Here is a 23,669-nt window from a genome sequence, read left to right on the forward strand (position 1 = left end):
GGGGCTGAGCTAGCCTTGAGCAAAGGGCTGTTTTCCTTACATCTTGGATCAGCAGATTATAGCGGTTGTGCAGGGTTTGCTTGCTCTTTAGCTGCTGAATTGTTTCATTTGGTGTCCTTTAGAGGTAAGAGCTTTTAAAACTCTAAATGATAACAATATGCAGATGTGAGTGTTGGTGAACTGCTTGTGACCCAAAAGTGGGAGCATGTACCTTAAGTGATCACAGTGTTTGACTGTCTGGTGAAACTTGGGGCCTGATCCCGTGCGGTGCTGAGCATCCTCCATTTCTGTTGAATCCAGGAACCACACCTTGCCAGGTCAGGTGCTTAGAATAAAGAGTCGCTGCTAGGAAAGGGGTCATTCATGTTAGGCTTTTATTTCACCTGTGTGTCATGCTGAGGGTCTGGGATCCCAAACAAGTTACTTTTGTGTGTGATCTTTGGTGACAGGCTGTGTCCCTCATTCTTATCCGTGGAGATGGCCAGGCAGAATTTTATCTGCTGGCACCACTGCTTGGGGAAACCATCACTATCCTTCCTTCGGCAGCAAAGGAAACTGCCTTTGCTAGTGGAAGAATCATAAAGCAGAGTAAAAATGTTTACATGTACAAATGTGGGAGAAGGTGTGTGAGGCCTGGTGGCTGGGCCAGGGAGTTGGGATTCCTAGGATCTGTTCCCAGCTCTGTCACCAGCTGCCTGTGATGACCTTGACCAGGTTCACTTCATCTTCCTGTACCTCAGTTTCTAATGATGCAGATCTAACTTGCAGGCAGGGTTATGAGGATGAGTGAATTGGTGTTTGTAAATTATTCTGAAATCCAGAGAGGAAAGCTGCTGGTGTTAATGGGATCAAATCCACAGCCCTCCTTGGACAAAACAATCAAGAGCAAGAGCTGCAGATTTGGCCCTATCTGTTACATATTATTTAATAACGTGTATTTCTAAAGAGCTTCTTGCTGAGGCACTTGAGGTGCTGAGCAAATGAATGGGACGTGAGACAATTAAAACAGCTTACAAACTAGACGGTGCTGTTATTTCAGTAAAGTGCAGATTATGTGCTTGGAACAAAGTGCCCTCATTTTAAAAAAGAGGGGTCTTGCCTGGGGTTTGGTCTTAACACTTTGGGTTGCCTATTGCTAAAAAGTGAGACTGATTAAGATGTGTGGCGAGTCAGAGGGGGTGGGTGGGATTCATACCCTTGTGGCCGCTAGAGCAAAAGCCTCCTTGCTCATCCACCTTATGCGTAAAGAGGGAAGGCACATGCAGTGGCATTACCAGAGTGCTGATCCTCCCCAGGCACCTTGCCAGCAGGGCTGATGCTGTCTCTACGGTGACCTGTATCAGCCCTGATGCTGCACCATTCACTTCAGTACGCGCAGGATCCAGGCCCCAGGGCATGTAGGATGGGTGCAATGTGCTCACAGCCGCTTGCAATAGTGTTTGTTCCTCTTCCACAGCCTGAGAACAGGGAAATGGGTAGGAATAACTTTCCCTGTCACACGGTGAAGGGATCATTAATTTAACCCCCTCCCAGTGCTGAGCATCCAGCTTTTCAGTATATCTGGGAGCAGACTAGCCATGAAACAATGAATCAGATAGACCTATCTGTATTCGTTTACCAGGAAGGGGAGCTTGCTCTTCAGATAAGGCACTTTGCTGTGTCAGTGCTTTTCAGTTTCTAGGGCTGGGCTTGCTGTGAAGGTGGGATCTGGAGTCAGACATGGACTCCTGCAAGGTGTTTGATTGGGGTTTGGACCCAGAGTGACAGTTCAGGCCCCACTCTGCCCATTGCATCTGTTCTCGCCCTGAATGTAAATTGTCATTGACATGAGCTGGCCCCCTGCTCTGATATGAGCCCGTTATACATGATAAGGCTGATAGGAATAGATTGCAGCATGAAACAAAAATAAAATCCAGTCTTTCAAATCCCTATTCAAACCCACTTCTGCCATGATGCCTGGAAGAACTTAACCAATGTTTCATGGCTAAGCTAGGCAGAGGTCTTCATTTGTTTATGTAATTATAACATTTGCTAAAAGGTAGCAAATGACATTGTCCATAACATCATATGGACTTGATTCTCTTTCTCTCCTGCCCTTTGTATGTCGTCCTTTGTCTTGGTCTGTAAACTCTTCTGGGTGGAGACCATGGCTAGCTGTGTTGGTGCACCACATTGGAAACACCTGCTTTGATGCAAGTTTATGTCACTTGAATCCAGTCAGGAAATGCAAATGTTCAGACTCCAGATCAAGGTGATGTCTCTGCCTTTACACATACACTATAGTAGGGTAGAGTTGGGTTCCTCCCCCTACTCCCACCCCATCCCTATTTCGATTTTGCAAAACAAAACTCTGGCCTCTGTAGGTGTCTGGTAAAGGTGAAACTGCTACTGTTGCTTTAAGAGAGAAGTGAATGGAGGCAGCCCGAGGTCATTTCAGAAAAGTTTCTAATCTGTGCCACAGGGTGCTGCTAGAGAGTTCGCTGTTATTACGACTCTAGCTGCCTGGGGAAGGGGAAGAAAGACGGAGAAATGGAGGAGGAAGAGGAAGCCCCCGGGATGGACTCTGCAATGGGACCCTAATCACACATTGAATTCCAGAATGGAGGGAGAGGATGGGTCCAGCCTCAGCTGGTTCCAGTGTTTGAGAAGGTTGGCACCAGGGGCAAAAGAAATGTTCTGCCTTGGGTACCTTGAAAAGGGGATCAGGACTTCAAGGCAGAATGTAAATTGCTGAGCAGCTGCAACTTTTCTCTGCTTAGCAAAACAACAGGCCGCTGCTGCTCCTTTCCGATATGCTTCTAGGGTTTTTCTTTACCAGGTTCCTAGTTCTGAGTGTAGTTCAGCTATGAATCCTTGTACTTGTTGAGATGCGTGCAGAGAAGCACTCCTTGAAAGTTAGCGGTAGCCAGGCATTGTTCCCTAACATTGTCTCCTGCACACTGCATTGTTATTTTTATTTTCTCATTGAAATGTGAAAGTTAATGAATGTTTGTCCAGTGATTTGAATTTATAGAGCAATCCATGTACTTAGGGAGATTAAGGCAGCAGATTTTCTTATGCAACTTTTTCTCTTTAGTTTTCTGAGTGTGGTAGTGAGTTATATCTGGTTTGTTTGTTTTTTTTCCCTGCACAGTGAAAAATATTTTTGTGGCATTTAATTTTTTTTTCTGCGTTTGTGAGAGCTGCTGTCAGATTAAAAATAAATTATTTGAAAAACAAACCCAACTTCCCTGTACTACCTGTTCATTTATTAAAGCTAAAATCTTGTAAAACGAAACTTTTTTATAGTTTGTTTTCTTTGAATTTCAGGCATCTGGGACAATGAAAAATGAACTGGTCAGTTTCTCTTTAGATACTGGGTTGTCATCATGTTGTCCTGCTCTAGCGTTGCACTGCATTGCTTGGGTTCTACCCAGTGCGGGCTGGGGTTGATGTTGATACAGTTCTTACTGAAATATAAGAGTATTTTGGGGGTTTGGGAGAGGGAAGGGAAGGGAAGGGAATCTGTGCACATTAGCTTTATTGTTGAGTTAGCAACCCATTCATAACTTTATTGCAAACCTCATTATTTGGTGCTTTTTCTTAAAGCTCCACCTCCTGGAGTTATTTTCTTATGCGAGAATCTCTGATTTCATTGGGGGAAGGGTGGGGAGTACATTTCTAGCCTGTAAGGTTGCAGGAAAAAAAACTTAAAAATATGAGCTCTGGATTCTCAAAATCCAGAAGGCAATTAAAAGAACCCAAAGTGTAGTATTTTAAAAAAATCGTGGCATTTGTAAGCCACTCTTATGACTTTTGAATGCTTGCGGTTGTTTATCCGAGGAGTGTCAATCTAAATATCTGGTCTTTAAAGCTATTTGTAGCCTTTTGATCATTAGCATTAAGTACTAAAGGATTCCCATCCATGAAATTTACAAGAGACTGTTGTCTGAACAGGATTTGCAAAGGAAGGGGTTCAGTCCTAGAAAGCCCTTGCAAATGAACTTCTTGACTGGAGTTAAAGTGAGTACAAATTGCTCCTATGAGTAAAGGCTCTGACAGTGGGGAGGCAGCATTCTGCCCACTATTGCAGTATTTAGTGACTGATAGGAAAATGAGATTGATTCTGTCAATGTGTTTGATTTCCTGTTCAGAACTACATGCTTGTTTTTCTTATGTGTCCTACGCACAAAGAGCATAATTTATTTGATTGTTGCATGCTGATTTCATGACTAGCAAGTGCTCTGACTCTACAGTCTGATCTGCGTGGGCAGGGCAATGCTTACTTCAAAGTGCCTCTCTGGCCCAGGAGGTCCTTTCTTGCTTCCATGGAAAAAACAACAAAGTATGCAGCAGAGAAGCAGGATGGTCTTGTAGATTGAGCATCTGGTCATTGAGGAACTGGCAGCTGGTCCCAGCACTGCTGTTGATTTGCTGCATGTCCCTTGGGCAAGTCACATAGCATCTCTGTGCCGGAAGGAAGGTGTGCACTTAAAACACTGCAGCGCTTCAGTGAAGATGCTCCTATGTTGATAGGAGAGTTTCTCTTGTTGGTGTCGCTAATCCACCTCCAGGAGAGGCAGTAGCTATGGGAGAAGCCCTGCATGTCTTACACCAGTGGTTCTCAAACTTCTTTTTTCGCAGACCACTGAAAATTGCTGAGGGTCTCGGCGGACCACTTAATGATCTTTCCAAATGTTGTTTGTATCATTAGCTAACTGTTGTAAAGCACTTTGGATAAAAGTGCTATATAAAAAAAACCTTAATAATTAACACTCCCCCCCACCCCCCACAAATAAAAGCACTCAACTCGTATTTTACTATCAGTAGTCTTCCCTTTCTAATGTGATGGTTGTGCCCTCTCTCCCCCCGCCATGGCAGCACTGGGGCTGGGAAGGAGGGGGAGGGGGGTGTCTCTCCCCTGCCATGGCAGCCCCAGAGCTGGGGAAAGTTGCCTCTTTCTCTGGCCGCCACAGCCCCCTCTTCTCACCCCACTACCCCCTGCCACCTACCCTGTATTTCCCCCAAGGCCACCACCTCACTTTACATGTCCAGGCACCTAATTAGTGAAACCATGCCTGCATGGCTCCACTGATTAGGTGGAAAGAAAAGGAGTACTTGTGGCACCTTAGAGACTAACCAATTTATTTGAGCATGAGCTTTCATGAGCTACAGCTCACTTCATCGGATGCATACCGTGGAAACTGCAGCAGACTTTATATACACACAGAGAATATGAAACAATACCTCCTCCCACCCCACTGTCCTGCTGGTAATAGCTGATTAGGTGGGTTGCCCTTCATTCTCTCGTGTGCGGCCACCCAGGCACACACCTTAGAGGGAACTATCCGCAGACCGCCTGAATGGAGCTCGCAGACCACAGTTTGAGAACCTCTGTCTTACACCATGGCTTAGATGGTTAAAACTGTGTTACTCAGGGGATGTGGTTTTTTTTCCTCACCCTTGAGCAAAGTAGTTATACCTGGGAAAGTTTATCATGTAGACCTGGCCTCAGGCTCCGCTTTTGTGACTTGGAGATAAGAAAGGCCTCCCACATAGCGGGGTTGTGAGGTTTAATAACTGTTTGCAAAGTAATTTGAGGCCCTTGTGTGAAAGGTCACAAGTAGGTGAAAAGTGTGATTTATAGTAAAAGTATTTGTGTCTAGCTGTGTCTGTTCCTACTGCCCAATTGCTGCCTGATGTTATTGAATTCATGAGTGTTTAGTTTCCTCTCTGTCCCTTCTAAAATACAGCTTGCACCTTCCTCCTTTTACTCCTTCACCCCACTTTTTAGCTTTTACGCTTTTGATTTCAACAATGCCCATTTCTCAGAAGCCAAGCTGTTCATTATACCGTATGCAGTGTAGCTGTAGCCGTGTCAGTCCCACTATATTAGAGACACAATGTGGGTAAGGTAATATGTTTTATTGGACCAGCTTCTGTTGGTCAGAGAGACAAGCTTTTGAGCTATACAGAGTTGTTCTTCAGGGCTGAGAAATGTATTCAGAGTGTCACAGCGAAATACAAGGTGGAACAGATTGTTTAGCATAAATAGTTAACACACATTTCAAGGGATCATTCAAGCTGAAGTGGCCCGTTAACACCCCTCCAGTCATCAGAGGATAGGCAGCGGGAGCAGCTGGGTGGGGGGTTGTTAGCAGGTTACAAATTGTTGTAATAAGCCATAAATCCAGTGTCTCTGTTCAGTCCATGAGTTTTAGGGTCTAGAAAAGTTATGAATGTGAGATCCCAGCCTCATCTTTTGAAAGCATTGTGCAGGTTTCCTTTGAGGATGAGGACTGAGAGATCAGCTGTAGAGTGATCGCTTTGTGAGATGTTTTCACCCACAGGTGATAAGTTGTTTTTGTCTTATATCATTTTCTGGTGTGGGTTCATTCGGGAGTGCAGTGATTGTCTGGTTTTGGGGCAGTTGCTGTTGGGGCAGTTAGTGCATGGACGAGGTATACCACGTATTGTGATAGGCATGTGTAGGACCCAGGGATCTTGAAAGGTGTGTTGGGGGTGGTGTCTATCATTGTAGCAGTGGAGATATGTCTGCAGGCTTTGTTCTGGCTGGGTCTGGTGCTGTGTTGAGTTGGTGTGTCTGGTCTGTGTTTTTACCATCTGATGGGTACTCGGAAGGTGACAGTCAACGTGGCAGTACTTTCAGTACTCCTGGGGGCACTCTGTAGATTGTAAAAACAGTTTACTCAAAGTCTTACCTCGTCTAGCAGCTGCAGTTGGAAAGATTAGAAGCGCAAGGTGCAGGAGTTCTGGGCGGAGCAGCAGCAGGAAGATAGGAGGCATCAAGAACTGAGATCAGCTGCTGACTGGGTCAGATGGCAGCAGTAATAGAGAAGACTAAGTGATGGGGCTGAGCAAGGGACAGAAGCAAGACAGCAGGGTTGGAGGGATTTTATTGTATTCCTAATAGGATCTTATACACAACTCCCTGACAGGCTGGAGCAGCAAGCCCTAGACTGAAATAATTCTGCCATAAGCTGCTGTTATCAGCCAGTCTCTCTGAAGGCACAGTGGTTCTGGTGATGATAGCTAATATGGAGCTGTTTCAGAGTAACAGCCGTGTTAGTCTGTATTCTTTTTGCTAATATGGAGCTATGTAGGGAAAAAATGTAAATTTATGTGCCGTGCTTGGGGCAGTGGCCTGGGCTAGTTTAGTATCATTGCAAGATGTAGGAGGGTGATAAACTGAGATTCTAACAAGGTCTGCTAGCAAAAGGGTGATCAGAAGGTGACCACATTTAACGTATGGATTGTTGTGTGCTTTGCTAATGGGAAAACTGTAGGGAATTTTTCCGTGATGGCTTCATACTCCCCCTAATATTGTCTAATTTTATGCACAGTCCAAAGTGTTATTTATATTGTGACCAAAGAATTGTTGGCTGTATCCTGTCAGTTGATCCTCTTCCAGTGCTGTTTAAAAATAAGAGGCAGTTAGGAACTTGCTAGGAAAGTTGACAGTCCCATCTAAAGCTGTGGAACAGATTCACCCTGAACATTGTGTTTTTCATTGGTTGAAAGTCCTGTAACTTTAATCAATGGTTCTGATATTAAAATGTCAATCCAGCTTTAATTTCCTTTTTAATGTGGGAGGAACTTTCCCATGTTTTAAAGGGCATGCGGAAATGTCAGGATTTCTCAGTAGCCGCAAGAGAGAAATGTTGCAATTAATGCAACTTGTGCAGGAAATAATTAACGATGTAACCCATTCAACTTAATTTTCATAGTTGAGAACTGGATCCCATCCGTGCTGCATGACTGAACCTGTTTCAGTTGTTAAGATAAGGAGTACTTGTGGCACCTTGGAGACTAACCAATTTATTTGAGCATAAGCTACAGCTCACGAAAACTTATGCTCAAATAAATTGGTTAGACTCCAAGGTGCCACAAGTACTCCTTTTCTTTTTGCAAATATAGACTAACACGGCTGTTACTCTGAAAGTTGTTAAGATATTATTGCATTATAACTGGGTCCCCACACAGCGTGAGATTCACAGTGTAGATCAACCCATAGGTCCCTAAATGCAGAACAGAGCACACAATTGGGTGCCTTAATTTAGATGCCCAAGTTTGATAAATGGTCTTCTCATATCGCAGCTGTAATGAGATGTTTAAAATTGGCATAATGATTCTCTGTATCACTTTGCTTCTTATTTATTACAGTTCTTATTTAGTTTTCTATATATAGTATTCAGAACAATGAAGTCAAGGAATGTGTACTATAGACACATTCATCAATAACTTACTGTTTTAGTGGTTCACATATAGCTTTCCAGATGTTAAGAATGAGATTTAATGTGTCTGAATCTCCTAGTGTAAAAGCTTTGTTGTGATTTTAAATATTCTTATATATTTCTAGTATCTGAGGCCTCCTGTGCGCTTTCTCTGCATGGCAATTGCTGGAATACTAGACAGAGGTTCAGAATATTTAGATCTGGTTGAATCACAAAGGAGAAAATTATGAAAAATGTAATTGAAAGTGTTTATGTTAAAACTTGCTGGCTGAACTATTTACAAATAATAATTTTGATCAGCTCTAGGTGCAGTGAAGAAGCAGCTGTTCTCTGGATGACATGCTTTGCTTGTTCCTGTGTGTCAGGCTTGTTTGCATAAGTTGCCCCCTACAAGAAACACTGTGGTCCAGCAGACAGGGCGTTGGCCCCTGGGAGACCTGCTTTCAATTCCTGGCTCTCCTACTGACCTGCTGTGTAACCTAGACCCCCTCTGTTTCCTCTCTCACCCTTTGTCTGTTTAGAGTGTAAACACTTTGGCGCAGAGCTAGTATCTTACACGACAGGGCTCTGTTCTCCACTGTGACCTGTACTGGTACTGTAGTACCAATGCTAACGTCACACCTCCCCTCCAAGCAGAGCAGCACAGTATTTTAAACCAAAGCAAAAATTAAACTCCAGACTCACAGCAGAACAGAGTGGAAGCAACATTTGTAGACAAGGGAAGCGCCACCAGCAGCCATGCTATGCTTGGGAAGTATTTCACAGTGTGGCCAGAATTCTGTCACATAAGGCACAGTAAGTTCAGTATCTCCTGTTTGCATCAATGCTCTCCTGGCCCATGTGCTTCACTATTCCTGTCCAAGGTAGCCTCATTCCGAATTTATTCAGTAACCAGTAGTGGCCTACTTCAGTTACAAGATGCAACTGTATGAGAGTGAATCTCAACCCCCGTGTGCTAGATGTAGGTGTGTTGTGGTCTGCACCAGGCCTGGCCAACAGAGGATCTGGGTGGATCCTCGTTTTGAAGCCTTCCCAGCTCATTGAACGATTGTAACACACACAGTATTGATCGTAAAAAATGAAGCTGTTTAGGCCGCTAGCTTTTCCTTTCCCTCTTTGGAGAGCCAGTCGTTGGCCTCGAATCAGGCCTTACTTCTCTTTTTTGTTTTTTTTAACTGAAATCTTAGGTCATGCTTACTTGAGAGGTCTGTTCTCAAACGTGTGGAACTTTGATTGTTCTCCTGCCTAAGGAACAGGAGTCAAAGATCAGGCCCCTGCTTGCGAAGAGCCAAATCCCAGATCCTGTGCGCAGCCTGAGACATTGGGAGTCTGTCTGCAGGGGAGTATCATGGGGGTGCAGAGAGTGGCGTGGGGAGTGAAGTTGACTGATCTGTGAAAAAGGAAATTGCTAGCCATGCACCTCTCCAGCTCACCTCTCAAACTCTCCCCCCCCCCCCCCCCCCACACACACACCAGTTAGGGGGAGGGAAATGCCTACAGAGGTGTGTTCCCCAGCCTCTGCGTGGGTTCCCTGTACTGCCTTCCCCCCACCTGCCTGTGCAAGAGAACTGTACTGATTCCACTGCCTTCTGTTCCTGCCAAGGTAGAGGTACAGAGTGTGTGGGGCAGGGGGCAGGATTTGCCTCTGAAGACTTGACCTGTGCTGAATCTATCTTGACGCTACAGAAGGCTCAAATGCTAAGCATACCTTGGATGAGGGGAAGGTGGACACGTGATGGGATCTGGGATCCGGAAAGGTCTTGCTATGTAACTGTGCTAACTGAACTTCAGTGCCCGGTTTGGCATGGAAACAGAACGCTTTCCTGCCAGGAAATGACTCTTTCCCCCATGGAGTTCAGTTAGTTGACAAAAGGTTGCCTCAGCACCCTCTGTAGCTGAAGAGACTCTGTGTGTGTGTGTGTGTGTGTGTGTGTGTGTGTGTGTGTGTGTGTGTGTGTGTGTGTGTGTGTGTTAATAAGCCTCTGAAGTTTAGCAAGGGACTTCGCTCTTGCTGTCGATCGTTGAGTGCACTCTGCATTTTGTCACCCCTGGGTTCTTCCTGTTTCTCTTGCTTATGAGCAGAGCGTTGGCACGTTGCCAGCATTGTGTACTCTGTGAATCTTTGTCAGGCAGGAAGCGGATTAGTATTTGTCATGGCACTGTTGTTCTCCCGATGGTAGCTACACACACACTCGACCTTGTCCGTCAACAGTCCTGAAATTCCCCAGTGATTTTGGATGTGTGCGCGTCTGTGGTCTGAAATGCAAACACCAGGATTGCTCTCAGCCTCTCTTAGGGTATCTGTGTAGAGATAGAACATCTCTCCTAGCAGCACAGTTGCCTTTTATCAATGGTTTTGAAATCAGTGACACAAAGCCAAGGTCTTGGGCACTTGGCATCATTAAAGATATCCTGTCACTTTGCATAAGAGTAGGGGATTCAGCCCTGACAAATTACATTTTGCTTACCTAAATTTACTGCTCCCATGCCTCTCAATTGAGTACAGTGTTCTCCTTCACCCCTTGTTCAGTGTGCCATTTAAACAGCTGCTGTGTTCTGTCTCAAAAGTGTCTGCATATTGGTAAAGCAATCCTTTATATCCCGTATTTACCTCTTCAGGGGTGTACGGGTTAACTGATGGCTGTTCATTGCTTTGAGACCCTTGGTTGGAGGAGCAAAGTATTACTGCGATGGTTTGTTTTTCATCTTAAGTTTTAGGCTGTTGCATGGCTTGCCAAATTCATTCCTTCTCAGAGTCCCAAGCCTGAGATCAATCTGACTCTGCCCTTCTGAACTGTTGGCGTATCTAGACAGCAGCCTTGCTTTGATGATGATTTTTAAACCTGTTGTTTTGTATCTGATTCAGGCCTAGCATGTCAGGACTGCACCTGGTCAAGAGAGGCCGAGAGCAGAAGAAGCTGGATCTCCAGAGGGATTTCACTGTGGCCTCACCTGCGGAGTTCATGACTCGTTTTGGGGGGAACCGCATTATTGAAAAGGTACCTTGGCCTTAGCCCAGCCCAGTGCATGCTCTCGGGGACGTCTGGCTTCCTAGCTCTCTTTGCAGTTGGGATGCTGGTTTCCTGAACAGTTCTTATGTTCTGTAGGGTCCTGGCATGGAGGTTCCGAGGATATTAACATAGGTCAGTTATGTCAAAGCACCATTAAGCATCAAAATGGACCCTACAAATACAAAACTCTTTGGAACTCCTTAGAGGTGTCTCCTATATGCAGTTTTTTGCTTCTTTCCTCCCTTGGTACATGTGTGCGAACCCGCTTCTCCCTTGTCCCTGCTGATTGCCTGAAGGTTCCTTCCTTTTTTCTTTTCATTGTAAACCTCAACTCTTGACTTCCAATGTTGCTTCCAACACCTTTCTAGAGGGTGCTACCTGTTGAAGCCAGTCAGTGCTGTGCTCTCGGTCCTCAGAGAAAGGGCTTCTGCAGAGCTTTGTGAGGTATTTTATTCCTTCCCATGCTCAGGGCTGGGCAGTGCCTTGTGTTATGCTTGAATCAGCCAAGTTGTTCTTGTCAAAATTATTTCTCACCATCCCAAAAGTAAGTCTTTTTGGCTAAGACTCGACATCATGAAGACTGGCAGTCAAGTCACAGCTTCGAGAAACCATGTTTGTTAGAAACATTGATCTTGTCTCAACTTCAGCATTCGCAGGCAGCCTGCTCCTGAACTGGTTTCGTTTGATGGGAACAGACATCGCAATTAATTGTTAGTGAGTGGCTGAGAGTCATTTTAGGGTGTTTATGAATTGTATTACAGACATTGGGCCAGTTTCGATCTCCATTGTGCCTGGAATAAATCCAGAATAACTACTTTGACTTCAGTGGAGTAACCAAGAGCAGAATTTGACCTCATATTTCAGCTTTTTCTCATTTGCGTAGAAACGGTAACTAGCCTAATGCTTCCTTCATCTGGAGACTTCCTGCAAAAGTTCAGCTCTTGGAAAGGAGCTATTGTGAACTTTCTGGGCTGTTATAATGTGTCTGTCCCTGTATTCTGCTATTCTACTCTCTCTACAACCATGAAACTCCCATGTCAATAACACTACTGTGTGTGTAATGACCAACATACATGTTACTACGTAACTCCCTTCCAGTGATCTAAAGTCTGCAATTTTGGTGTCTTGGCAGAATTTTGAATAAGGTACCAGCCTTTTAACCATTCCCATAGCTGTGCATTAGGGCCAGATATTGCAAGGTGCTGGGTGCCCTCGTCTCAGTTTTCAGGGGAAATGAAGGGTGTCTCTGCCTTTTGCAGGTTTGAGTCCAGCCAGATCCAAACACCTGCCTCTGACCCCTGTGTTCCTTTCTGCCTTCTTGCTTCCAGGTTCTGATTGCAAATAATGGCATTGCTGCTGTGAAGTGCATGCGCTCCATCCGCAGGTGGGCCTACGAAATGTTCAGAAATGAGCGAGCAATTCGATTTGTTGTCATGGTTACACCTGAAGATCTTAAAGCGAATGCAGGTAAGTCCTAGGTCCATAAAATCTAACCAATACCTGACATTTGCGTTCCCTCTTTCCTTGCGGTACCTATTGCAAACATCTCCTGATAGGCACCAGTGCTGCTGCCTCTTTGTTCTCGCCTCAGCATCACCTGGGAAGTTGTGTAGTGACTGGTTTTAGTCAGAGGCCATTCTGCACAAACGCCTGCAGTCATGAGCCAGGGCATCTCCCAGTGTTTTCAGAGTTTCTCCTTTGCATGGACAATAGGATCAGACCAACTGATAGATTTAGCCTCTTCCCCTCCTCGGGTTCTAGAAGCGTAGTTGCTTTGCAATATATAGTGATGTGTGCAGCTTGTCATGGCTGCAGTTCCCTGGGGGAGCAGCCATAATAGGAGCTGAAGTTGTCAACTCTGATGCAGTCAGTTTGCTATGCATGTTATCCCCCAACCAGCCCACTGCTCTGTACACTACCATGAATGGGCTCTCTCTTCCAGAGTACATCAAAATGGCTGATCACTATGTTCCCGTCCCTGGGGGAGCCAACAACAACAACTATGCCAACGTAGAGCTGATCGTGGATATTTCCAAGAGGATTCCGGTGCAGGTACAAGCAGCTCACAGGGGGTTGGCCTTCATGGGCTAGGGATGGTCACACAAAAGTTATGAACCTGAAGCTCAGGAATCCTCCTGGGCATATTTGATGGTCTGGAAATGGGTCCTGGCATTAGGCAGGTAATTCTGGGGGGACAACCGGAGATCTTAGGGCCTGCCAGTGCCTGTACAAATGAATGGAAAGATTCCCGTTGGCTTCAGTGGGCAACAAGAGAGAATGGAATGTGTCTGCAGAGCTGAGGCTCTGGCTCCTGACTGGGGGGTAATTATTTGCAGTGCCTAGCACTGTGGCAGCAAAGGGGGTCTCCTGGCTAAGTTACAAACAGAAATGGCTCTGGAACCATCCCTGCTCTTTCTGTTACACAAATGACCTTCAAAGCCCGGAGCAGACCCGTACCTTGGTCTGTGCCCTCAGAGGTGCCACTTTGGTGCTGTGGCATGAGGGGGAAGGTGCCACCGGGCTAGGTGGCCCCTCTGTTTAGCGTACCATGGCTCCATCCTTTGAGGAACTGAGAACAAGAGCACCCACTGATTGTTACCACCATGACAGGACAGAGTAGGAGGGGTTGAATCCTCAGGTAAATGGCTCCCTGACCACTTAGGCCTTTAAAGACTGTGACTAATACTCTTACTCTCGAAGGGGAACAGGTGGATTGTAGAGAGAGGCCAAAACTGTGGTTAGGACTTTGAAGTTTGAAGGTGTTGGGATCCATGCTGTTGATCTGCGCCTGTCTCTATTAGAGGGCAGCACAGGCTGCTGTGACGGAAAGATGGGAGGACACTTGTGCGGACAGCTATCCTCACACACTCACTGCTTTTCTTTCATCGCAGGCCGTGTGGGCTGGCTGGGGCCATGCTTCTGAAAACCCTAAGCTTCCGGAGCTGCTGCAGAAACATGGGGTGGCTTTCCTAGGTAGGGTTCTTGCTTTTTCCCCTCAATGCAGCCCTCTGCTTAAACCAACAAAACCCACCACTGTCCAAGGGCATCTCATACACTAAGTTAGCAAATGTGTTAGTGTCCTTGGCTTCTGGTGGGCACCACTATTTCAGAGTGTGGTGTCTGTGTGTATTGGCCCTACAATACTAATGTAGGGACTCTCAAGCCAGGGTTCATGGAGACTTTCCAGTTACATTCCCCATAATGAGTGCTTGTACTCAGTTGTGTTTGATGCGGGTGGAGGGTGGGTGGGATACGGAGTTCTTTGTCTCCCCTTGAAAAGGGACCCACTACTGCTGTGAGTTTGAGGCACTGACTTCATGTTTTTGTTTCCTGCTGGCTTTAAGGTCCTCCCAGTGAAGCCATGTGGGCTTTGGGAGATAAAGTGGCTTCCACCATTGTAGCCCAGACTGTCCAGATCCCCACGTTGCCGTGGAGCGGAAGTGGTAAGAATGCCTTCTGCATGAGATATGCTTTTTCTGAACTTGGCTTGTGTCAGATTTATTTGGGTGTTTTCTGTCAAACTTAGAAGGGAAAAAGTGGGGATCCTCCTAGCCAACGGGCCAGATCTTGGGTGGGTGTCACCCCTCTTCTGCCCAGGCACATTTAAGTGCTTACTTTTCTGCTTGCTAGGAATAGCCAATCCATCATTAAATTGTTGACTCCAGTTGCTGTATAAAGCAGGAGTTTTGTGAATCCTTAGTGCTTTCCTTTTTTCTCTTCCTAATCGCCAATTCTCCTGCTCTGTCTTGATGCATCTCTTCTTCCTTGGGCTTTTATTGTTGCTTTTACCCTCATAAGTAGTTTTTCATCCAGTTTTTTTTCCCAAACTCTCCCATTCATAATCTCCTCCTCGTCTGCCTTAGCCATTCTCACTTTATCATATTCATCTTCACTGTTTTCTCCCTTCCCTTCTCTGCCTCTCGGTCCCCTCTGTTTCTGTTTGTCCTGTGTCTGTGCTTCGGCTCTCTAGGGATGGGTACCTAAGCCTGGTTCCTGATCACTCTCCCAGTACAGAAGTGGGTGGCAGAGAGAATTTACAGGTGTTGCTGTCCACGTCTCAGCTCAGCCACAGCCCTGTGGCTTTTGATGGCTCAGAGTTTATCGGACTTGAGATACTAATCTGGGGTCTCTGCCATGGTGAGATGCCTGGCTGCCTCGCTCCTGGAGGGCTGCTAGACCCCAATTTGTGTGGGGTTTTAAAAAAAGAGCCAGAATGATTTAAAAAAAACAACCCAAAACCTTGGTAAACAACCCAAAACAACCTTGGTAATAGCAATGCTGAGATCTCTGCAGGTTTGTTCTCTGGCTCAGAGCTGCTCTCCTGTGTAACAGGGCTTTGGGGAATACAATTGGTCCCTGCTAAATCTGGCCTGGCTGCTCTCCAGACAAACTGTGAACCCCTGGTTGCTTTCCCATATGATTCACAGTGGAAATATGGCTGTAGTAGTTCCTATGGCTGGGCTGGTGGTGAGGAAGCTTCAGTAATTTGTCAAATCCAGCCATTTGCTGTGGGTCTCCAAGGCAAGAGAATGAGTTAGCGAGGTCCCTCTATAACCATGTGCCCCTCTGCTGCATTAAGGCCTTCTGAGGTCAATGTTTCATTCTGTAGGTCTCATGGCAAAATGGACGGAGGAGGATTGTGAGCAGCGGAGAACAATCAGCGTCTCCCTGGAGACTTATGCACGAGGCTGTGTAAAGGACGTGGATGAAGGCCTGGAGGTAAAGATCCGGGCCCAACAGCGGCTCAGCTCATTTTATTTGAAATTGTAAATAGGGAATCATCATCATCCAGTGGGTGTGTTTCCAATGGCGTCCCGCAGTGATCAGTCCTTGCCCTTGCCCTTGCCCTATTTAACATTTTTATCAATGACCTGGAAGAAAACAAATTCATCCGTGCTAAAGCTAGCAGATGATACAGAAGTTGGGGGAGTGCTAAATAATGAAGAGGGTAGGTTGCTGATTCAGAGTGATCCAAATTGCTTGGTAAACTGGGAGCAAGCAAACAATGTGCATTTTAATACGGCTAAGTGTATGCATCTAGAAACAAAGAATGTAGGCTGTACCTAGAGGATGGGGGACTCTCTCCTGGGAAGAAGTGACTCTGAAAAAGATTGAGGGGGTGGGCGTGGATAATCAGCTGAACATGAGTTCTCAGTGTGACACTGGCCAAAAGAGCTAATGTGATCCTGGGGTGCAGTAAAGGGGAATCTTGAGCAGGAGTAGAGAGGGTTATTTTACCTCTGTAATTGTTTCTGGTGTGACTGCAGCTGGAATACCATGTCCGGTTCTGGTGTCCTCACTTAAAAAGGATGTTTATATGTTGGAGAGGATTCAGAGAAGAGCCACAAGAATCATTAAAGGATTAGTGATAGGCTCAAGGAGCTTAGTCTATTTAGCTTAATAAAGAGAGGATTAAGGGGTGACTTGATCACAGTCTATAAGTCACTACATGTCAAACATACATTTAATAATTGGCTCTTCAGTCTAGCAGAGAAAGATATAACATGATCCAATGGCTGGAAGTTGAAGCTAGACAAATTCAGATTGGAAATAAGGTGTAAAGCTTTAATGATGAGAGTAATTAACCATTGAAACAATTTACCAAGGGTCATGGTGGATTCTATGTCACTGAGAATTTTTAAATCCAGACTCAACGTTTTTCTAAAAGCTCTGCTCTAGAAATTATTGTGGGGAAGTTCTGTGGTCTGTGCTGTACAGGGATCAGACTAGATGATCAAAGTGGTCCCTTTTGCCCTGGGAATCTATGATTCTATTCCTTAATTGGATTCCTAATAGTAATAGAAAGGGACCTGACCAGGGCTATTCGCTCCCAGCACATGTCACAGAAACAAAAATAAATTTCAGCAGTGACTGCCACATGTCTAACAGCCAGAAGAGCCGACCCCTCTACCTGGTACAATGCTCCCCTGCCCATTGAAGATCCAAACTCTCACCACACCTCACCTCCTGCTGCAGGCTGTGCAAAATAGAGGTACCCTGAAATCCAGCAGATGGGGACTGGTTTGAATCAGAGCTAATGGGAGCTGTTTGAGGGCTGAGGCCCTCCAAGCAGCTGATCTGCTACCAGCTCCCTCTCTGTTAAATTGAGAGGAATTCAATGAGTGCATCTGTGTCCGTTGTATTCGCTCTGGACATATTGAACCCCAGGGCCAGGGGACCCGACTCTGTGGGCTTCGATGAGTGCCGCACCCACTTACTCCAGGGTTGCATTTGGCCCAGAAACATCTAAACCTTTCCCTTCAACTTTCTGGCCCTTTCCCTCCTCCAGGCAGCCAAGAGGATTGGCTATCCTGTGATGATAAAGGCTTCAGAAGGCGGCGGTGGCAAAGGAATCCGGAAAGCAGAGACCACAGAGGAATTCACTGGCTGCTTCAGACAAGTGAGAGACTCTGAGGAGAGTTCGTACCCCCAAATCCCACCTTTTTAATTTGCTCCCTCAGAGAAGTAAGAGGCATCAAGGAGGACGCCTCCCTCCACCCCCATCCAAACATATACCTGCCTTTTTAACTTTCCCCACCCTTCCCCGAAGCTCTGAGGAGGGCCTTATCCTCCCCACAAATCCTGCCTTTTTAATTTTTTCCCTTTAAAAGTATATGTAATAGAAGAGCACTTATTCCCCACTATTTCCCTGACTGATTTTATAGGCATATTTTGGGGGTCAGAGTTATCGTCCGTTCAAACGCTAATATTATGTTTTAAAAAGATGTGAAAAGCTCAGTACATAATGGAGTTGGGAACATGAATGATATTTGTATTGGTGCCTAGGCCTGGTGCCAGCCCTCTGTCCAGCAGTGAATTTCCCCCACGGAGGATGGGTTTACACATGTCATCAGTGTCAGGGAATACACAAGCCTGCATCCACCATGTGAATGTGTTTCTCACGCTCTTCTCCTCCCCTCCCAGGTACAGAGCGAGGCCCCAGGGTCCCCCATCTTTGTGATGAAATTAGCCCAGAACGCCCGGCACCTGGAGGTGCAGGTCCTTGCTGATCAGTACGGGAGCGCAGTTTCGTTGTTTGGCCGAGACTGCTCCCTACAGCGCAGGCATCAGAAAATAATTGAAGAGGCACCGGTGACGGTAGCGGCTCCCTCCATGTTTGACTTTATGGAGCAGGTAGATATTCTGGGTCTTTTCTGTGGGCTGGGCTGAGGTGGCTCTGACAGAGAGAGGGGATGTTAAAGAAGAGGAACCTTTTAGCTACTAGTTTTATTATATGTATTTCGGTAATGCCTAGGAACCCTGAGCAAGGCCCCATTGTGCTAGGAGACCATGCCAGGCTCAGAAAGCTTACACTCCAGGTATAAATGGAAAACCACCAGGATGAACTGTTCAGATGCTTGTGTACAGCCCTCGTGTTTCAGCCAAATGTTTAAAATCATAAACCCAAGAGGCTGCCTGATGAGCAGAGCTGGAACTAGGCATTTTAACACCTGGGGCGAGCAAACATATTTGGGTCCCTTCCCTTTTTTTGTCATTTCCCCTCCCAGAGGTGATGTTTGGGCAGGGAGATGGGACACAGGGTTACAGTGCCGCCCTCACCCCCTGATTTTTTTTGGTTGTGCCCCCAACCCAGACAGGCTGGGTGGCCCGTTGTGGTGAGTCATGGGCTGTAGGTGGTGCTTTCTCCACGAGCCCTGCTGTGCAGGGCTTTAAGTGTCACCTGATTCCACCTCACTTTTCCACCCCCACAGCTTTGCACCCTGGGTGGCTGCCCCGCTTGCCCTGCCTTGGTTACAGCCCTACTCATGAGTGTCCAGCAAGTTAATTCTTGTATCCCTTCCACAATCTCCCTGAACTGGGGGTTCTCAGCCTGGGAGCCATGACCACCTCCCCTTTCTAGAGGGATAAATGTACTGTTGTAGCCTGGGGCTGCGGTATGGAAACACTGTCCCAGTGGATCAGCTCTGACCTAAGGGTCTAACCCTTAGTCATGTGAGTATTCCTTACTTCACAAGCCTCTGGTACCTCTTGTGTGACTAATGTGATCTCACCTTTCTGCAGTACACTTGTTGTTTCAGTATTTGCATTATAGTAGCCACTAAGGGCCCCAATCAAGGAGCAGGTCTCCATTGTGCTGGGCGCTGTACACACACATAGAAAAACACATAGAAAAACAAACAACCCCCATGCTTACCAACATCTCAGTTGAATGAGTGACTCTTAAGGTGGGGAGGTTTGTTTAATTTAACTAGCATTTTTGATGGATGATTTTGATTCTCTACTTGAAATTTTTTCTAGCTGCCACTATCCACCTCTGGTTGCTGTAGAGTTTGGTAGCTCTACATTACCTCTCCCATATTAAGCACGTAATTAAGGAGCAGGCTGAACTTCAAAGTCTTGGTTCTTGCAAACCTGACACAGCTTAACTAACCAGGTGTAGTGGCTTTTATTCCTCCGTTCCCAAGTGACGCTCTGTCCCATCTCCTAATGACTTCTGTTGCTTCCATGTTTCTGTGCTGCATTGTGTGGCTCACAGTCAGTTACCAGCTGCACACTAAAGGGATCACGGTTGTAAATTGCTTTCCAGTGTTAGTGTAAAAATTCGTTCTCCCTCTTGGTCTGATGCTTTTTTTTTTCCTGTTTATTTGTATTGCTGCGACATGTGTCTTTCCCCGATTTGATGTAGTGCCCTGGAAATATTACATGAGGGACATGTCAGAAACATGCCTGTAATAGACTCTGAACACCAGGCAAAGCGCTTTACAGTTGTGGACTAGCAGGAGCTCGCGTCACAAAAGCCAGATCTGTTTGTGTTGTGTTTTCAGTGCGCAGTACGCCTTGCAAAGATGGTGGGCTATGTGAGTGCAGGGACAGTCGAATACCTCTATAGTGAAGATGGGGGCTTCCACTTTCTGGAGTTAAATCCCCGCTTGCAAGTGGAACATCCTTGCACAGAAATGATTGCTGATGTGAACTTACCTGCGGCTCAGCTACAGGTATTTGAAATTTGTCAACATACCATTTTTTCCCACTGTTGCTTTCCTTAAAGCTGTTGCAATACATGAATGACTCTGAGGCGCTTGTTGGTTTGAGCCACATGTTGTGTGTGAGTTTGGAGCTTGTGAAAGGAACTAGATTGGCAGACTGGGAGAAGGAATTTCTCTCTCCATCAAGAGGTAGAACATGGGCAGCAGCAGACCAAGCCCCTGCGTGATGTCTTACTCCCAACTCGGAGGAGCCATCTCTAGGAGTGAGAGGGACATTTGGTCTCCAAGGCCCCATCAGTCCTGAGCACCTCAAAAATATGCCCACAAAATGACCAGTTGGGATGACTGCTCTTAAGGTCACTTCACACAGGGCTCTGAACAGCCATCAGATGGCTGCTTCCTTCAATTCCTTCAGAAGGGGTTGGATTTGAACTGGAGATCTAGAGGGTGAAAGGCTCCTTGTCCCTTTCCCGTTTACTTGAGCCAGCCAGTCTGACTGATTGGCTATAATTGTCATGCTGAAGCCTAATTTCAAAGCTAATTTAGAAGAATCCAAGCCACGTCTCCTTTGTCTCCTTTTTCTGATGGGCACTTGTGCAGATTGCAATGGGTGTCCCCTTGCACAGAATAAAAGACATCCGAGTGCTGTATGGAGAGTCGCCATGGGCTGATACACCCATCTGCTTTGAGAGCCCTGCAAATATCCCAGTGCCCAGAGGCCATGTCATTGCTGCTAGAGTCACCAGTGAAAACCCTGATGAGGTGAGTAAATGGAACCCTGTTTAGAAAGCTCCAGCTCTGGTCTGGATCAGATTGAAATGTGGCTGAGGGCAGGGCGCGACCCTGTTTTTAGCAAGATCTGAACTCTGAGAGGCCCTCCACTGATCAAATGTCAGAATATTGGACATATTCTCAGATGAGATTGGTGGGGTTAATGGAATCCACAGGCGGACTTATATCATAGCTGTTGTTTGCAATGGGATTCCTCTTTTCTGACTTGCACCTGTTCGGTTTCAAATGTAAACTTTCTTACTTCTTTGTGTTTTTTTACATTGACTCTAGGGGTTCAAGCCAAGCTCAGGGACAGTGCAGGAGCTGAATTTTCGTAGCAGCAAGAACGTTTGGGGTTATTTCAGTGTGGCAGCTGCTGGTGGTTTGCACGAATTTGCTGATTCGCAGTTTGGGCACTGTTTCTCCTGGGGAGAGAACCGCGAGGAGGCCATCTCGTCAGTATTTCCTCCCAGTAGGATTAGCAATAAGCATTCTTCAGGGGACTCAAGTGTCACTGAATGTTGATGGGTTTAGATATAAAAAATATTTGGTTTTAACCCTAAGAGGCAATGAGCCGCTTCAGCTCTTCTGAGCAGTTTAGCTGTGGACTTGTGACAAAGAGACCTGCAGGGCAATTAGGGAGACTGTTCAAACTAAACTGAACTATTCAGAATTGTGGTGATTTAGCCCTGCTTCAGCAAAGCACTTAATGCTTAGCTCTGTGTATTGCTCTTACGGGTGCTGGTCATGTGCTTTGCTGCATTGTGGTCTCACAGAGCTACTCTGTTATCTTTCAAAGTAAACTGTTTCCCAGTAGGCCAAAAAAAAATTTTTTTTAAGAGCTGAACATGCAGAAAGGGCAGACTTTTAATAACAGACTCGGAGACAGCTTTTGACTGCAGGCTGTCTCTCTCTCGGGTTATAGAAACTTTATCTAGCTAGGTTTTTATAAGGTTGCCTATCACCATATGCAGCATCCTCAACCACTAAATTCTGTGTAGCTTGCTGTATATACCTTGGCTGCTGTGGAAGAGCCTTCTTGCATGTCAGTTGAAATCCAATTAAAATGCGGCGTATGCGTTTGTATGTTTTGTAAAGAGAAGTTTAACATCTGCTCTTGCACTTGTGTATTGGATAAATCAGATTCTGGGTCTTTAGTACTTTGTATGGTAGAAAATGAAGTGGGCAAAGACATTTGCTAAGAGGGGGAAAAGAAATAGTTATCCTGTGTGCCCCAATAGATCGGTATGCTTAGCACTGAATATTTGTCATGCATCTTAAACTCAGTATTAACAGAGGAACTTTTCTTTAAAAGGAATATGGTTGTGGCACTGAAAGAGCTGTCTATCCGTGGGGATTTCAGAACAACAGTCGAGTACCTGATTAAGCTGCTGGAGACTGAGAGTTTTCAGAACAATGAGATAGATACTGGCTGGCTGGACCACCTGATTGCTGAGAAAGTGCAGGTGGGAGAAGCTGAGCTCTGATTTTCTTCCCTCTGGCTAATCGTCTTCATTCTCACATGGACCTGCTGTCCACAATGTGCTGGAAGTGTCATTCTTTCCCCCGCTAGGCCGAGAAGCCAGACACCATACTGGGCGTGGTTTGCGGTGCTCTGAATGTAGCAGATGCCCTGTTTAGGACTTGTATGACTGACTTCCTGCATTCGCTTGAAAGGTAAAGTGCCAAATGACTAACGGGGATAAGCACAATGAAGTGTGGCTGTTAAACCGTTCTTATGACCAAATACTGGTCCCACTGAAACGAATGGGAGTTTTGTAATGGTCTTCAGCGAGAGCAGGGGTATATGGAGCATGTGACATAAGGTGCTGTGTTTGAGAGGTAGTGGACAGGGTGCTGGGCTGCGGCTCAGGAGATGTGGTTCTGTCCCCAGCTCTGTCACTGGCCTGCTGAGTGACTGCAGGCAAATCACTTCCCCTATCTGTGTCTCAGTTTCTCCTCACACCTTTTTGTCTTTTTAGACTAAAAGCTCTTTGAGATAGGGACTCTTTCAGTCTGCCTCTTACTATGTGTTTGTACAGCACCTAGTGGATTAGGGTCCCAGTCTTGGTAGAGGACTGTACATACTATTGTAATAATAAAATGCTTGTTATTGAGCCGCACATGTATGTGTGAGAGAGTGAGGTGAGAGATCCAAGGTTTTTCGGCACATAAGCTGACCTTTGTCACACACATTCAGGCTAGTGGTGCATGATTTTGTCTAATGCAAGTTCCCACCTTAGCAGAGTAAGGCATGACCAGCCACTAAGGGAGTTAAAACAAGGTACAGAATGTTGACTCGTGGTTACATTGCTGATTTCCAGAGTGGGATGTGAAGACAGTGTTCCTATATTCTTTATCTAAGGCAGCTAAGTGGAGGAAAGGAAACTTCACTGTTCGACCTCCAGAGCTTTAATGGGGCCAGCAAAGGAGATGAGATATTAAAATAGAAAACCCAAGGTTTTTGCTTTTTGCTTCTGTGATGTAGGAAGTCAGGTTAGATTAACATAATGGTCCCTTCTGGTCTTTAACGTCTATGAATAAAGGTTCTTTTGTTTTGTTTTTAAGTTGCTGGGTTTTTTTACCTTAGAAATGTCAAGGTCACTCTTCACCAGTTTTCCTGTGTGACTTCTTGTGGTTTTTCAGAGAAGTGTATTGTGAACTTTTACACCTTAGTTGAAGGGTGGGAGTGTGGAATCTTTATT

The 23,669-nt window shown here is 45.8% G+C and overlaps 1 protein-coding gene across 9 annotated transcripts in view; it reads left to right on the forward strand.

The window, feature by feature from the left end:
• The window catches only part of ACACB (acetyl-CoA carboxylase beta), an 80,503-nt gene that overhangs the window by 16,208 nt on the left and 40,626 nt on the right, over nt 1–23,669 (forward strand). For 7 of the 9 annotated variants that reach the window (XR_012155175.1, XM_073313686.1, XM_073313688.1 and 4 more), the window contains exons 3-15: nt 11,101–11,233; nt 12,574–12,712; nt 13,188–13,297; nt 14,137–14,218; nt 14,590–14,688; nt 15,855–15,964; nt 17,535–17,645; nt 18,170–18,379; nt 20,032–20,202; nt 20,794–20,955; nt 21,256–21,419; nt 22,280–22,430; nt 22,538–22,641. Coding sequence is in view for 8 of the 9 variants with exons in the window: in XM_073313686.1 (XP_073169787.1) it covers nt 11,101–11,233; nt 12,574–12,712; nt 13,188–13,297; nt 14,137–14,218; nt 14,590–14,688; nt 15,855–15,964; nt 17,535–17,645; nt 18,170–18,379; nt 20,032–20,202; nt 20,794–20,955; nt 21,256–21,419; nt 22,280–22,430; nt 22,538–22,641 (1,746 nt within the window). In the remaining variant the exon portion in view is untranslated. Of the gene's footprint in view, nt 1–101; nt 125–2,506; nt 2,650–11,100; nt 11,234–12,573; nt 12,713–13,187; nt 13,298–14,136; nt 14,219–14,589; nt 14,689–15,854; nt 15,965–17,534; nt 17,646–18,169; nt 18,380–20,031; nt 20,203–20,793; nt 20,956–21,255; nt 21,420–22,279; nt 22,431–22,537; nt 22,642–23,669 lie in introns of those variants that run through there. The other 2 variants (XM_073313685.1, XM_073313683.1) reach the window with 2 other exon arrangements.

This window comes from Lepidochelys kempii, chromosome 15 (genome assembly GCF_965140265.1).
Source record: "Lepidochelys kempii isolate rLepKem1 chromosome 15, rLepKem1.hap2, whole genome shotgun sequence".
NCBI lineage: Eukaryota > Metazoa > Chordata > Testudines > Cheloniidae > Lepidochelys > Lepidochelys kempii.